At 36.4% G+C, this 17,063-nt stretch overlaps 1 protein-coding gene across 8 annotated transcripts in view; it reads left to right on the top strand.

Annotated features, from left to right (window-relative positions):
* The window catches only part of LOC120330485 (uncharacterized), a 74,170-nt gene that overhangs the window by 36,567 nt on the left and 20,540 nt on the right, over positions 1-17,063 (top strand). For 7 of the 8 annotated variants that reach the window (XM_078118837.1, XM_078118833.1, XM_078118832.1 and 4 more), the window contains 6 exons: positions 1,996-2,128; positions 2,784-2,904; positions 4,176-4,374; positions 4,496-4,573; positions 5,216-5,527; positions 16,353-16,430. In XM_078118837.1, the coding sequence (XP_077974963.1) occupies positions 1,996-2,128; positions 2,784-2,904; positions 4,176-4,374; positions 4,496-4,573; positions 5,216-5,527; positions 16,353-16,430 (921 nt within the window). The remainder of the gene's footprint in view (positions 1-1,995; positions 2,129-2,783; positions 2,905-4,175; positions 4,375-4,495; positions 4,574-5,215; positions 5,528-16,352; positions 16,431-17,063) is intronic. The other variant, XM_078118838.1, reaches the window with a different exon arrangement.

Here is a 17,063-nt window from a genome sequence, read left to right as displayed (position 1 = left end):
TACATAGTACTTGAGTGAAATTGGTTTGCTCTTTGGCCCCCTAAAATTCAATGCACGCTCCCCTGTTCCATCGCCAATGAAGTCATCGTGTCTAACCCGCAAATTTCTTGGCACCTACTTAGTGTAATTCAATACCCACTGACTGTAATGTGTAAAGTATGTTATGTTACATCATAATAGGAGGTTCACAACGCCCACGTAAAATGAGTAATGGCTTAATGTTGTTACAACTGTGATTGTTACTACTTGAGTATCTTCTTCCAAAAATGGCTGACACTAAATAATTCACTACTCTGAATACATTTTGGATAATATTTTTCTATGTGTGATATAGAATATATTCTGAATTGGATTGTATGTAACAGTAAAATTTGAACTAATCCATTGAAATGTGGTCGTTTCGGTATCACTTTTTATTTGCTTGAGCTCAGCTTTTTTGCCTACAATCTGTATGGTGTAGTGCTGTTACTATATCCCCACGAAGTGCGTGACTAGATGACCAGGCTCATTGAATAGACGCGAGCATAGAATACCCAGCTTTTCCACATACTAGTCGAAAGTACAGGAATTACAAAAGATATTGTTATAACAGTGAATATATGAATTACCCCCTAAAAATTCGCAGTTTGGGAACCACTGGTCTAAAGCCTAGGTGACAGTGCATTTGTAAAACTTATAATGCAAGGTTATAAAATTTTTGAAAGATTTGAAGATAAGTATAAACAGTTTTCACTATACACTGTCTATTGAGGTTAGCATTTTTCACCAAAATTTTTATTTTTTCTGTTTCATTTCTTTTCGTGCGCAGTGACTAGATACTATCATGTTCAAAATAACCACATCTATCTTATCTTATAACAACACAAACACAGTGGAAAGCTCTCATCTATCATTTGAGGCTTAGAATTCAGTGACCCGTGTTACAAAGTTGTAACAAAAATCGTTTGTGTTGTCCAAAGTGGTGATTCCATGTAGGCTTAGACCACTTTTGAAAAATGATTGGAAATGGGAATATGTCATTGTCGACTATAATTATAGTCAAAAGATGACTAAAACAGAACAATTTGCAATTCTGAACACATTCTGAAGTTTACCGAGTTTGAAATTGGGGTACTACCTTAGTATGTGTACCAGCTTAGGCCATAGTTTTATTCCGATTTTCCTATTTTAGTTCTATTACAAATTCGGGGACTGTCTGTGTTAGCCAAGCGAATACACCCCCTGCCCATAGGTTTCAGTCCCTTAACAAAACTCAATGTAAAGTAGGCAAACAAAATTAGTTACCCTTATATTGGTGCACATACTCTGGAGCGCCGACACGTGTATGATAATATATTTGTAAGAATAACATATTTTGTGAAACAGAAAATACGTTCGATATGCAATCTTTGTGATCTGATTTTGGGAGTGTTTTTATAAGATAGGTCAATAGCTTTGTATCTTTTTTACATTGTGGTGTCACAATCCTATTCATGAAATATTTGTTACACAACGAAGCACACAAAGCAAATTATTAAACCTATTGTTATGTCATAACAAAGGAACAATAGAATATTTTATATTTATGTGTGATGGAACAATGTATTGACATAATAATATTACATGAAGGAATTTAAATTGGTGTTCTTGGGAAGAATAGTAATAAAAATTGGATTTTTATTCATTTTGAACATATTACTGTAGTTAGACTTCAAAATTCTTTGCCTGCCCTGTGCCTATCACTTCCCTGCGGGGTTACGAATTGGCTAAAAAATGCTTAATTGAAAAAAAATTAGTCTTTCAAAAAAATGATATATCAGTTAATTGTAAACTGTAAACTGAATTAGTGCTAACCGAGTAAATCTTAAAAAGATTCATTTTGATATTTAAAATTTAATCAAGTACTTTTCTGAGTAAATATAGCAAGGCAAAAAATGAGTTTTTTTTACATTCGAGTGGTTTGCCTTATCCAGGTTGAATAAGAATCATCAATTTCATATTCAATTTTTTTTTCAGGTATTCCTCACCCACTCCACAGAAGATTACAATCGAAGGAACGATGACATTGATCCTGTGTCAGCATCGGCCGAGTATGAGTTGGAAAAAAGAGTTGAACAGATGGATGTGTTCCCTGTCGTTCTTACAAAAGGTAAAAATTAGGGTACTCCCGTAGTGTGTGTACCAGGTTAGGGTTATGACATAATTTTATTCCGATTTTCCTTTTTCTTAGTTCTATTACGAGTTTGGAGACTGTCTGTGTTGACTGACTGTATACTCCCAGCCCATAGGTTTCAGTCCCTTTACACAACTTGATGTAAAATAGGCGAACAAAATTATTTACCTCCATATTGGTACACGCACTTCTGGAGTGCCATGATTAGATTCTCCAGGGAGGAATTTTGTTGTTCTTGAGGATTGAATACTTATTAATACATTATGAACTACTTCAACAGTATAAAAAAGCACTTGCGCATTATACCAGCTAAGGGTCCATTGAAGATTAAATAAATAAAGTACTTATTAAACATAGGGAGGAATAAAAGTTTCAAAATAATTTAAAGTAATTCGTTTTCATAATCCCTGAATTCAAATTTTTCTGTAAGACAAAATACTCCACATTTTACATCAATAAAGTATTTTAATGGGGAATGAAGGAGTAATAAATAGTTTGAAAAAAGATGAAGGAGAGATGCATCATTTCAACGAAAAAGAGTCAAGTATAACATGTTTGATCTGTTTTCAACATCACTGAATCCAAAACTTTCTGTGAGACAAACTTACTCATTATTATCATATTATTTCAGCTTCTGGAGGACTTGGTCTCAGCATCATAGGAATGGGAGTAGGGGCTGATGCCGGTGTCGAAAAACTCGGAATATTCATCAAGACAATAACTCCTGGTGGTGCTGCAGATATAGATGGGAGGTATGGTTAAGTTTTGTATTTATTTGAGGAGAAGGGAAGCTGATAATATGGTGTAATCATGTTATGCGCCGGTACAGGGTTTCATTCTCTATCTAGCCTTACAGGTTCTCATACTTGACTCGACATCACCAACCTATATTATCAGTAAACATGAGAAACACTCCACACAGTAGAACAGTTACAAACCAAATACCACGTTTTACAAGCACAATCAAGAACATTAACCCTTTCCATGCGATTTTTATTTTTAAGTAAGTAATCGTATTTGCTAGGCCGATTTTATGCATTTGTACCCCCACAACTAATCGATCGACTAACGAAAAACTAATGATCCTCTGCTGCCCACTGACGGCTCGTTGGAAAGCTTATTTAAAGAGCTTGCAATTGGCGATTATAAAAAAGTTTTTTAAAAGTGATGATCTGAGTCACAAACCAGATAGAAAAAAGGCATTTTTTTTTCTTGGGAGTTGAAACATCAAACTGTGATGAAAAATAGAAATATTCGCTAAATCCTTTACTGTTACCGCTTCGTGGTTGGCAAACAATAGCATAATATTGCTGTAGCAATTTCGTGATCTAACTCAAAATACTTTGGTAGATGGAACGGATAATATGTCTTCTATTACCACCCAAAAAACACGCATAAATTTCAAAAACACTCCCTCGTTCCGCCTCAAATAAAATTCCCGTCATAAACGAAAGCGAGATTTACCGTCGCTTATGTTAATGACCGATTGCTAAATAAAACAGTGGAGTACATCAACGTACCCGCCGCAATCTAGCGACTTTTGTCATTGGTACGTATACGTGCCCACGGCACGGTAAGGGTTAAACACAGGTGGCGCTATAGGGTATATTACGTCATATCACATTCAGTTCAGTATTCTCTGCAATTAGCAGATAAACATTTTCGTTAAGACTTTTTTTAAGGATGCTACTCAGTAACCAGTATAGGTTTTCACGCTTATTCCTCACCCTGAAATGCGTTTTTTATAAACTATTATAATTTGTATGTCTTTGCGTGTTTTCATCGGGGTAAAAAATAAAAATGTCGCAAAAACAGCTCGTCTGAGGTAGTCTGACTTCGGTCTAGTGCGCAGAAGAGCTCTTGAATTGCATAGCATATGGTCTGTTTATTCCTGCTACATCATTCTTACATTATACACATACAAATCTACCAGTGCAAAGGCATTGAGAAATGATTGGGAGTTAGTCTCGCGTAATCCTCTACTGATACTGAGTCAAATTAAACATTGTTCTTCTCTTTACAGCATCAGAGTTAACGATCAGATTATTGAAGTTGACGGCAAATCTTTAGTCGGAGTTACGCAAGCCTATGCAGGGGATGTATTGCGCAATACCAGTGGGACAGTCAATTTCAAAATTGGACGAGAACGTGGAAACGTAGAAGATTCAGAAGTTGCAAGATTGATAAGACAGTCTCTGGAACAAGAAGAAATGGAAAGACAGGTATGAACTTCTCTCTTTTAATAGGGGTATAAACATGCATCAGAGTGTTCCAGAACAGTGGTTTTCAAATTTTTTAAGCCGCCCTTGTTGTATAAAAAAATAATCTGACTTTTTATTCCAGACAATGAACTCAACAGATGATGAACTGGCTTCAACTGATGAACCTTCATCTGTTTACCATGAAGATGACAATACAAGGGTAAGCTATGATTGCTCTATTGCGATTAATGAGTTAATATACGAACTCTATCTGCTTTTCTCCCTCTAATATACAGTGCTACCTCGCTTGTCGAGTGACTTGATACTCGAACATAAATTCGTGCTTCACTACACAGTGCGCCAGCAAGTCAGATTCTGTTACCCGAACTGCGCATCTCAGTTGCCTCTTGGCCATTCAACAAAAAAGCGATGCTCAATATATATCGAAACAAATTGTTCCTTTTTGCAAAAAAAGTTTCGATAGCCTTAACACCAATCCGGAACGAATTATGTTCGACTACGGAGGTATCACTGTATGTGGAATTTATGTTGATGCATTTTTTAGTCGAATTTTTATATTTAAAAATTATTTCATTTTTTTTTCACTTTAGTTAAATTTCAGTTTTGAGCTAAATTGATTCTTTGTTTTTTATGTATACCTTTTTCTCATATTTTTATTTCAAGCATTGTGCATATGTTATTTTTCCATCTGAAAAAAAATTGTGTTTGCATATCTGTTTGTGGTAAAATACATTTTGCTAAACAATTCGGTAATTTGAACCAAAAATGATCATTATTCTTATTTTTTATTTATTTTTAAGTTGCTTCGTTTCTTTTTGTTAATCATTTTTTCAATCTATAGCCATGGCAGACAGATTCCTTTGCCGAGGCCATAAACAAAGCGATAGGTGGGGGGAGACCACCCCCACCCCCCAAGCCCCAAAATCTTGCGTCCATGCGCCGCTTGGACAGTATGGAATACATGAAAATGAAATCTGGGGATCTCGAAGCAGTGGATGATGAACCACCACTCGATGGTGACAATGAACAAGATGGTTTGAGAATGGAGGTCGAAGGTCATGAGAATGTAGAAGCGCAACTAGAGGGCGTTGTTGATACCACTAACAGCAGCGAAGAGCCGATTTATATGAATGTTCTTGCGAAACCGGAAAAGGTTTGTCAGTTGGTCGCAACTCGCACTGTTTGGTGGAGACTGCACTCAGAGATCTGCCTGCCTAACAGTATCTTGTACTTACCTTAACCCTCCATGTACTTCTCAACATCTGTTATCGGTACTCCCGTAGTATGTGTACCAGATTAGGCCATAATTTTATTCCGATTTGTCTTATTTTAGTTCTATTACGAGCTTGTGGACTGTCTGCGTTGGCCAAGTGAATATCCGCCTGCCCATATGTTCCAGTCTCTTTACACAACTTAATGTAACGTAGATGAACAAAATTAGTTAACTTCATATTGGTACACACATTTCTGGAGCGCCCTGTTATCTGCTTCGATTCTGTTTCAACTATCTTTTTTCTTAACTCTTTGTTCAAATAAGCGCTTCAAGTCACCAAAAACAAAACTCAAGACTTTCAGAGTGTGATATACAGGCTGGTGGGAGATTTGAAATATAATCTGCCAATCATATTAAACCCTGGGTTAGGTGGTGTTGCTGTGTCCACATTTTGTTCCATCTCTGCATGATTCTTATATTTAAGTCTCTTCCTTTCCATCAATCCTATCTGTCTACTGCGGTGCCTATTTTTCCTTGGCAGACCGGTAACCTAACGAGAGGCCGTGGTATGCCATAAAATTAGGCCTTATCGGCTTTCCTCTTTCATGGAGTGAATATGTAATTCCTATCCTACTCTCCAAATAGGCAAAATCTATTCTTCATCTTTACCAAATTTTTCTGCATACTCCATTATGCTTTTGAAGTCTTTTTCGTCCTTATTAGTTAAAATTTCTTTTTTCCTCCTGGTGTTTTCCTTCAAATTTCTGGCAAGTTTGATTCCTATAAACTACTAACAGATTGCCTGCAGCATGAAGATTATATGAAGAAATATTGGCTTGATATGCAGGGATAATTTACTAATATTTTGGGGCTCCTGAAGTATGCGAACCAAGATGGCGGACATCGGAATGTAATATGTGTACTATGTTAGGGTTAGGCCATAATTTTAGGTATAAATACTACGGGAGGCTCTTGGCTAGTCTTCGAACTGATAATAGGACTGAAATAAGGAAAATTGGAAAAAAATTATCGCCTAACCCTAACCTGTTACCCATGTTACGTTCCGATGTCCGCCATCTTGGTTCGCATACTTCGGGAGCACCAATATTTTTTATTGATTTTTGCCTTGTGTATGTAATTCTCTATAGGTTGTCTTACTTTACAACTATACATGTGAATCAGTAGTGCCAGAAATTTAGTATTACTGCTTGTCCTATTATTACTCATGTATGTTGATAAGTATGTCGATAGGTATTTGTCTGTCTGTCTGTTAGATGCACGCGATATCTCACGAAAGCGAGATTGAATCTGCTCCAGATTTTGCATGTTCATTCATCATATGTCGTACCAGAAGCCTATTGATTTTGGATGAATTATGTTGTATAATTAGCGAGGTATTAATTAATTAGTGATGGGACACGCGATGTCACTATAGAGTCAGAATGAATGGGGGATCGATCCCCTAACTTTCGATCGATATTCTCGTTTTTAATATTTAATCCAATTTGACCAAATAATTGACAAAGTTGACTGATTACGAATATGGCAGATGTAACATTGTTAATGCAGAGACCTGATAAACGCACACGCATTACTTTTGAAGAACAGTATCAGTGTTTGCCTTGCTGTTTTTAATTTAGGGTTAATTGTAGTTGACGCTTGTGTTAGGAATATGATGAATGCGACAGCGCGAATTATCCTGTCGCATAAGGCTCTCATTGCTCCAAGTAAAGCTCCCGTCTTCAAATGCATTTGTTTGGAATACTTAAATAATAGCATAACAAGTCACTCTGCGCAAGTATAATGTATATTTTACTATTTTTTCCTTTTTATTTTTTATTTTTTGGGTCAATTGGAGTTGGCGTTTTTTGTTACTAAACTATTAAGAATATGATGGGTACCCCCCATCTCTTTTCGCCATATTTTTGTACCTGTTATATAGAGCCAATGTAATTGTTTGCATTGGCAATATTTTCGTTTTGGGTTGATTTCATCAGGCAGTTAACTTTCGCTTATCGTTAAGAATATGATGAGTACCACAGCGCTAATTTTCCTGTCTCATGAGGCACTCATTGCAGAGAATAAATTTTGTTATTGTGTTTTAAATATTCTAATAATAGCATTACGAGTAACTCAGCTCAAGTGTAAATATATATTTTAAATGCTATTATCTAAGTCGTTCAAATTTTTAAATGATTGCGACGTCACTAATTAGCAGCCTCTGTATGTTCGTGTGAGTGCAGTTATGAATCATGTGGGTGATGGTCATGTTGAATATGCTTTTTTAATACCATCGAAACCCATTTTTCTATGTTATTTAGGGCATTGGTTAAACCAGGGGTTCCCAAGCTTTTTTTAGGACGACCCCAAAGACAATTTTCAAGTGTCCAGTGCGACCCCAGGTCAATATATATATTTTTCATGAAACTTCGGATCTTCTTTCGCTGGACTTTTGAGTTTGGTCATGTGGTGATATTAAGTAAAATAAGCTAAAACCAAACAGTGATGTCGCAATAAGCACCTACATTTTCTATGGCATAAGCATAGAGCGATGCCTATGGGCCTGTTTTACAGTAAGCCATGGTACAAGCTGCTAAATTTAACATAATTTATCAAATCTTAGATGTTTTGTACATTCATCCTCCATCATACCTCAGCGACCCCATCGACCCTATGACCTGTTTGCGACCCCACCTACTTATCACTCCGACCTATTTTGGGGTCGCGACCCCTGGTTTTGAAACCCCTGGGTTAGAAGCAGCTGATTTGCCAGATTAGATTTTTTTTAAAGAACTAGAAATGTTGAGTTAGTGTTTATCTTGTTATATTTAATATTGGATTTGTAAGTGTGTAATCTGTGCAAATTATAGGCATTCATCATCCCTTTGCTGGATTCAATGCAGCTTTCCTAGTTCTATAATTAAGAATATTTAGAGCCATTTGTAATACTGAATCTTGGGATACATGACTAAAGAACGCCTCAGATAACAAATTTTCTCTAGTAGGGATAACAACTTATCTAAAAAGTAATCTAGTATAGAACAACTCACTGATAATAATCAAATGTAATCTAGTAAGAAAAACTTCTGATAACAACTTATCTAATCTGGTTTTGTTATCAAAATTTCCCGAACAGCTAACCATCATGGATGACTATAGGTTAGCGAAAGAAGAACGTCGACCATTTGCATTGTATTCACCAAGAAAAAGCCCAAGAAACTGCGAAGAGAAACAAAATGGAGCCTCGAAGGGTGAAGAGCAATATAGGCCCATTTCTGGCAACCCTGATTACATAAGAAAAAATAATACAGAATCTATACTTGAGAATTTGGATGATACTAGAAAACATGGTATTCCTAACAATAACAATAAAATCAGGGACTCGAACAGCACTTCAAGTGGAAATAAACACATAAAATTATGGGAACATACGATTGACCGCGAACAAATGCTAGTACTGAAAGACCGTAATCGTATCCCTATGGGGATAGTCTCACAAAAAAGAGAACTTTGGCAAAACGTAGGAAAACTTGCAACAAGCCCAAGAAACGAACCTCAACTATCCCTAGTAAAGACTGATTTGGAAATTCCAGAGCAAGACTTGACATATGATGATATTGAAGATGACTTAATATATGAGGCTCCCATCCACTCAAGAGAAGATTCCTCATTTGGAGAATTGGTTGAAAACTCGGTTCAAAAATATAGTGGTCTGGAGATTGACACACAAAATTTCGATGTTCAAGATGACTTAGAATCTGAACAGTCTATCCAGCCAGCGAAAGAAATTGAAAACGATTTCACTGAGTCAGCAAATGATTTTGAAAACTTGGATGATAGGTTGCAAGACAATATAGAGATGTCGAGAAATGGAGGTTTTGCATTTGATGATCATTTCGAATATGATTTTCAATTAAACAGTGACAGAGACGTCCTACAAAGTGAAGATTTGAACAAGAAAGAGACCAAAGCTAAGGATATAGGGTGTGTGTATACTAACGAAGAATTGGACTCAAAACGACAAGAAATTATGGATCTTATTTTGGGTCCGAGTCGAGAAAAGTTACCAGAAATAGGATTCGAAAATAAGACAGTTTATACGAAAAACTGGATTGAACAGAACTTTACCTCATCCGAAAATGTACAGCATAAAAGGTACAAATCCGACTCAGAATTAGGCGTTAAGATTATTTCTGAAGATTTGGACACTTGGAGTGATGAAGAACTAGGAGCGTCGTCACATTTTATGAGCCCTGTTGAAGTTCGACTTGCAAATTCATTAGAAGTATCAAAGCGTTTTTTAACATCAGGGGGACGTAACGATCCCCAGTTGCGGAGAAGTTTTTGGAAACAGTACAAGCATGCTAGAAGGAAGAACCGAAAACTAATGAAAACTCTCTCACTTGAAGATGATGCAAGTGGCAGTTATTCCACGATGCCAAAGATTTTACCTAAAATAACTCCAGAAGTGGGAGGATATGGGTCATCGAACACACTCCCTCGATTAAAAACAAAGTCAAATATTAATGACGATCACACTTCAGTGAACAATCTATTTGAAGATTCCAACGACTCCTTTATTTCGCAGAAAACGACGCCACGCATAAAGCAAAATTCCGATTTTGATGATGCTAAAGTTAGATCAGTGGGGTTAAAGGTTAAATCAAGTTTCAAATCAATTGAAGACACAGAGTATCTCTCACTACAACTCATGCAAAACAAAAAAGACAAAAAATTTGCGCCCAAAATTGGGGACGTCAAACCCGGTCAAAAGGATGCAAAACCTAATAAATTCACCTGGAGATCTGAGTCCTCTAAGAGGTTTTTCACTTCAGAAACTGTCAAGGAAAGAATAAAGAGATGGGACGAAAATGTAGGTGGAGTGTGGGAGTTGAATAATGCTCTGTTTTTCGAAATTTGCAGTGTTCTAGGGTGATGAAAATTTTGAAATTCAATAGAATTACTGTTTTATGTAGATTCTGATTTCTGAGGATTCTAGCCGTGGGTCTAGCCTATGTTAGTCAATATTAACAATATGTTTGAAGCTTGTTTTTCTGCTATTTCTGCTGCATTTAGGGTTAAAATGTTGAAAAAATGCGTGGGATGTCAGTATTGCTATGGTTTTGAAATTCGGAGTGTAATTCTGGGTGTTGAATAGCTTTTAGCTCAGAGGAAAATATATTCCTGCTCAAAGGAGATGTGTTTTTGAAATTTGTTGTGTGCCGACTATTCTTAGTCTGGGAAGAAGTTATTGTTGTTACTTGGTGGAAGGTGGTAAGTATGTTGATAGGTATATGTCTGTCTGTCTGATTGATGCACGCGATATCTCACAAAAGCGAGATTGAATCTGCTCCAGATTTTGCATTTATTATATTTCGGACCACAAGCCTATTGATTTTGGGCGAATTATGTCGTATAATTAGCGGGTTATTAATTAATTAGTGATGGGACACAAAGTGTCACTATGGAGTAAGAGCGCTGTTTTGGGATCCCCTAACTTTCAATCGATAAGTCTTCGGTCTCCGACCGATATTCTCGTTTAAGGTAGCTGGAGTATTTTTTCCGAAGTGCTTAGCTCAGGAGTTGGCAAGTTACGTCTGCCACCGAAGTGTTCTATCCGGCCCTTTTTGGCCTGTTGAAATTATGACTATAGTTTATATATGAAAATAACGGAAGTTTCATATTGAGCCCCCGGCCTAGTAAGCAAGTTTATTATCTGGAACCGGCCCACTAAGGAAAGTAATTGCCCACCCCTGGCTCAGATGGTCTTGGCGTAGTGTTTGTGAATTTTGAAGATATATTATCGGGTTGGCTTTTCTTTTCTGATTCAGAATGCCTGTTTTTGAGTAGTTTATTTGTTAAACTTTTTTATGATATCTGGATATATTGTGGTTGTTGAAATTAAATTGTTCTTGTTTTAGATTTGGTTTGAATTTGATTGCGGTATTTTTTTAGAATGATTCATTTTGGCTTTGTTTGTTTTCCATATTTGCTGTATTTTAAATAAGGTGTGCTTTTCTGAGTATTTTATGGTATAAACCAGGGCTACTGAACAGTGTTCCCTCTAAGGTGTGCGCGTGTGCACGTGTGCGCCCCCACACAGCTTTCAGAGGCTGCGCACACGCATATATTTACTGCACACAGACGTATTTCGATGTAATGTAACAATGTGCTCGGTTGGCAGGTTGAGAAAGTTAGTTGTTGGCCCACTTATTACCCGGTTAGAGCGCCAAAATTTTTTCATTCGTTTTTGCACAAATATTAGTCAATTCCAAAAAAGTGCGCACATACCAATATTGCTACTGAATTATTTTTACCGAAGATCCGCATACAAAACTTCAAAAATATTTGGGTCCGGTCTTTCCAGAAATTTCCGCATCCTTAAACACGCAATTTCTCGACTGACTAATGAGTATTAGCTAATCAAGATTGTTTATTATGGTGTTATAGCTCTTTTCATATATATTTGAATTATAAAAGGGATTTTATAAAAGTAAACTTCAAATATGGGGCTAATGATCTAAAATAATGAATTAGGTGCGGTCCAAATCAAATACTCGCAAGGTCCGGATTCAGACCGCTGTCCGCCAGTTGAGTAGCCCTGGTATAAACAGTGCATCATGGAATGTCAAGAATTCTCTTCAATTATGGCCGCATGGCTTCGAAAGTTTGGTTGTTCATGTAAGCTGAGGCATAATCAAATATTGATATTGGTCGGGCCATCCTGTTTTGTGTTTTCAGTCAATTTATTTTATCTAGGATTCTTCATTTCTGTCAAAAATTTAATCAAAAAATTCCAGAGTTGTGCAGTAATCATTTAACTGGTTTTAAACATATAATTATCAGATAGCAAATATGTTAATTGAACCTTATGGCGGCCTTAACACTAAATTCCCGAGTTTCAACTAACTCGCATACTATGTTACGTCACTAGTTGAACTATATATACTTGAACTAGAACTATATGTCTGAGGAAGTCTAACCTTGGTCAGACGAAACGTTACAGAAATATATTTGTGTTAGTGTGCAGCAGGACTCTTGAATCACTTAGGATAGTTATCTTATCTCTTGCTACAGCAGCCTTTAAGAAATAAAAGGAAAGTTTTGCGAAGTCTTGTTTTCTGCCAAACTTGCACACAGCTTAGCTGATAACTACATTACATATAAAGGCTTTGGGCATAATTACGGTAGTCAAACTTATAGTAGTTTTTGTATCTTTTTTATTTGATTTATGTTTGCTACTTTCTGTTTTGTTTGAAATTTTTGGAAAGGAAAGTATTTGAGAGTCTGCTTAGTGCTTATCTAGCAAACCATTTAGCTGATATCGCACATTATATATGAAATCCCCAGACTGAATGTAGGATAGGATTTACATATTTATCCCGGGGGAGAGGAAAGCTGATAAGACGGCTTATCCATATGGCGAACCACGGCCTCTCGTCCGGTTACCATTCCAAGTCGGGTATGGGATTAGTTATATTGTTTGTTTTCGGAAGCATGGACTTGGTGGTGGAGGAAGCCGTAACCGACCAGCGGTTACGTGAACCACCCAACGACGGCGAGGAGTCCAGCAATCCTCTCGCACATAACCATCCCTGCATGGGATGAACCTGCGAACCCATGCAGAGTAATCAGAGGTGCGGTGGCGAGCTCAAACTAGTTTTTCTGTAATTTCTGTCCCTTCCCATGAATTTATCCTTCTACTCTGCTTTGTTTGAAATTTTTGAGAAGCGAAGTCTGAGGGAGTCTTGTTTGTTGCCAATCAAGTACAGCTGATAACGTATATTACATATGAGAGCCTCGGGCATAATGACGGTATGTGGTTCCAACTTTGCTGTGTCGGACTCAAACTTCTCGTTTTTCCTGTAATTACTGTATCGACCACTAGATTTATGTTTGCTACTTTTTGTTTTGTGTTGAATTTTTGAAGAGAGGGTCTTGTTTACTGTCAATCTAGTGCAATATTTAGTTGATAACGTACATTACATATTAAAGGCTTAGTCATAATGGCAGACATGGCAGTATGTGATTTTAACTTTGCTGTGTCAGACTAGAATCAGACTTGTCTTTTTTCTGTAGTTTCTGTGCCTTTATGTTTCTGTTTGCTACTTTGCGTTTTGTTTGAAATTTTTGAAAAGGAAAGTCTGAGGAAGTGTTGTTTTCTGTCATTTTAGTACTTTACTTACTTTAGTACATTACTGATAAGTGATAACGTATATTACATATGAAACCCTCGGGCATAATGACGGTATGTGGTTCCAACTTCGCCGCGACGGACTAAAACCAAACTTCTCGTTTTTCCTGTAATTTCTGTATCGACCACTAGATTTATGTACCGGTATGCTGTTTTCTGTTTTGTGTTTGATTTTTGAAGAGGAAATCTTGTTTACTGTCAGTCAGCGCAATATTTAGCTGATAGCGTACATTAGATATAAAATCTTCAGACATAATGACGGTATGTTGTTTTAACTAATTGTGTCAGATTTATGTTTGCTACTTTCTGCTTTGTTTGAAATTTTTAATATTATTTTTGTTTTAACTGAACTTTGGGTCTGAAAAAGTGCTAGAATCTCTTCTAGTGATTAACTTACCTATTATTTTTTCTAGCAGCTTTTTGGTTTCTCGAATAAAGAAGTTTTTGTTTGGGCTTGATGTAGATTTTTGATATTGTTGTTATTAGATTTATTTTTGATACTGAGTTTATGCACATCCTTACTCTTGACTATTGAACATACAGTAGAAGATGAAAGTGCGTTTTAGATAGCCTTTATTGAGGTGGTGGCGCTTGAGGGTGAGACCCCCATTTCTGTATCATGCATAACAATTTTTTATAGCACTTTTCCAGATTCTCGAGATTTTTGGAAACTCCATGTTTTCCAGCGATACTGTCTAACTTAGCAACTAGAAATTTCAGGACCTTTCCCTAAGTTCCTGGCTACATTCCTGAAGAATTACTGTTAAAAGTTGTCTGCAATTTACGGATCATATCCGATTCCCTTATTCTTTAGATTGTAGTTATCTACTATATTCTTTATCCACTTCACAACCTGTTTTAAATCATCAGTAGTCAAAGATGATAGTGTCTCTTAGACATCTCTTCTTCATATTTTCTCTGGAACTATTAGAGCTTTTTATTTGCCAAAATTCTACTGATTTTAAGTAGTTGCACCACAATGTGGGGTACCCATCAATTAATTTTGGTGGGTGTGTTCTACTCACACCTTTGAAGTATAAATTAGAGCAGGGTTTTCCAAACTTTTTGAGTCTCCGACCTCTATTTGTGAATCTTAGTTCTGACGGACCCCTATGCCGTATCATCTCCATATTCGGGGCTCCCGAAGTATGCGAACCAAGATGGCGGACATCGGAATGTAATATGTGTACTAGGTTAGGGTTAGGCTATAATTTTAGGTATAAATACTACGAGAGGCTCTTGGCTAGTCTTCGAACTGATAATAGGACTAAAATAAGGAAAATTGGAAAAAAATTATCGCCTAACCCTAACCTGTTACCCATGTTACGTTCCGATGTCCGCCATCTTGGTTCGCATACTTCGGGAGCACCCCATATTCTATGCTGTAGGCAATAAAATTTTAATTGTCTTTTTTGATAGCAATGAATATTTGCCCCGAACGCTCAACTAAAAAGATGCAATGACTTTTTGATTGAAATCAATCATTAAAGATCAATCAGGCTCTGCTCATATTGTTGTGGACCTCCTGTGTGGTCATCACGAACCCCGAGTCATCACGAACCCCTGTCTTAGAGCATTTCTCTCTTGTTTTAGCATTCTATTAGTTTTCGGGGCACACTTAGCAGATTACAGTGGCACAATTAGTGCACTAGCGGCCCCTTAGGAAATCGTTGTATTAGAGCGTTTCTCTTTTGATTTAGCATCTGAAATGATTTTCTTTTTCTTACTAAACTGCCTCGCTTTGTTTTGATGTTATTTAATAATATACTAACAGTATTGACACAATCTTGTGTTATCGCATGGGTATTGATATTTATATTATACTTAATCATTTTGAATTGAAGTGAAATTAACATGTTTTTTATGATTTTTTTTGTTCTAATATGAGTGTCCATAAAGTCCCTTTACAATTTCAATTTTGCTATGAAGTCATTTCTCAATATATCTTACCATGTTTGTTGTTTTTTAATCAGTAATTGTTGTATTTTTTTTTCATTTAATACATCTGTGAGATCCAAAACAATATATGGTATCGATAAATTCCCTTTGCAATTTGAAAAAATTTTAAGACTTCATGGACACCCTATATTAACCAAAATATTTTGAATGTTTTGATTTTTGAGTGTGAAAGGTTTGAAAAATGACCGCATTTTAGCTGTTGTTACGATATACATTTATTTATGTATAATGGTTTTAAATATTATATAGACAGGGATGTCCAAAACCGTGTAATAATCTAGCATTCCTAATACATTTTAAATTAATATTTTCAAATTTCAAATAATAAATAGAATCCAAATCGGCCAGATGTCTGAAGTTGGTTATGTGGCCCACTGACTAAAAATGTTGCACACCCCTGGTTTAAATAATAACAGAAACCTATTTGGTCTCACGAATTTCCCAAAAATGACAATTTTCTAAATAAAATTATCTACATTCTATAATTATAAATGAAAATACAATTACTGCTGCAATGTTTCGAATATCTAAATTCATTTTGGACATCCCTAGCTAACTTTTTTAATTTATAAATAAGTATAAATTTAATCACACACAATCTCGTTCTCACAGATGGAAGAAGATGATGAAATACCTGAGCATGAAACGAACCAGACGTTGGAAATTTCAGAGACACCGTCGCATATTGAGGTAAGTTGGATAAAAGTTAAGGCATTTTTCCATAGTTTTAGTGTGCAATACAGCTATTGCGTGAACTGCGAGGCCCTTTGCACTCATAATTTCCTTAGAGTGAACACTGGTGCCATATCTTTCTCCATAAATAAGTTGGAAAGTTCAGATACACTGTCAATTCTTGAGGTAGATAGGACAGAAATTTTATTTCGGGGGGGTTCAAGGGACCTATTTGGTAGACTTCTTCCATTAATATATGTTGGAAACTTCAGAGACACCGTCACATATTGAGTTGAATAGAATAGAATTATTAATAATGTATTTATATCGAGATGGAGGGGGTTTCTAAAATGATTGGGGTTACAAAAATTACAAGGTAGCGTGTCCCTTTTTTCTAAATTCGGCTCGGAGGTTAACGCAGTTTATCAAGCATTTAAAACATGCTTGCAATCAGACCTTGGATTCTCGGAATCCAGTGGAGAAAAATTGTAATATAAATATGCGAGAGGATTGCTGGACTCTTCTCTGTCGTAGGGTGGTTCACGTAACCACTGGTCAGTTACGGCTTCCTCCGTCCCTCTGAAACAAATAACTGGCTAACCAATCCAACATGAAACAAATCTGATGTTGGAAACTTCAGAGACACCGTCA

The sequence above is a fragment of the Styela clava genome, chromosome 12 (genome assembly GCF_964204865.1).
Source record: "Styela clava chromosome 12, kaStyClav1.hap1.2, whole genome shotgun sequence".
NCBI lineage: Eukaryota > Metazoa > Chordata > Ascidiacea > Stolidobranchia > Styelidae > Styela > Styela clava.
Note: the sequence above shows the minus strand (reverse complement) of the source record. Positions and strands in the feature narration are given on the sequence as shown.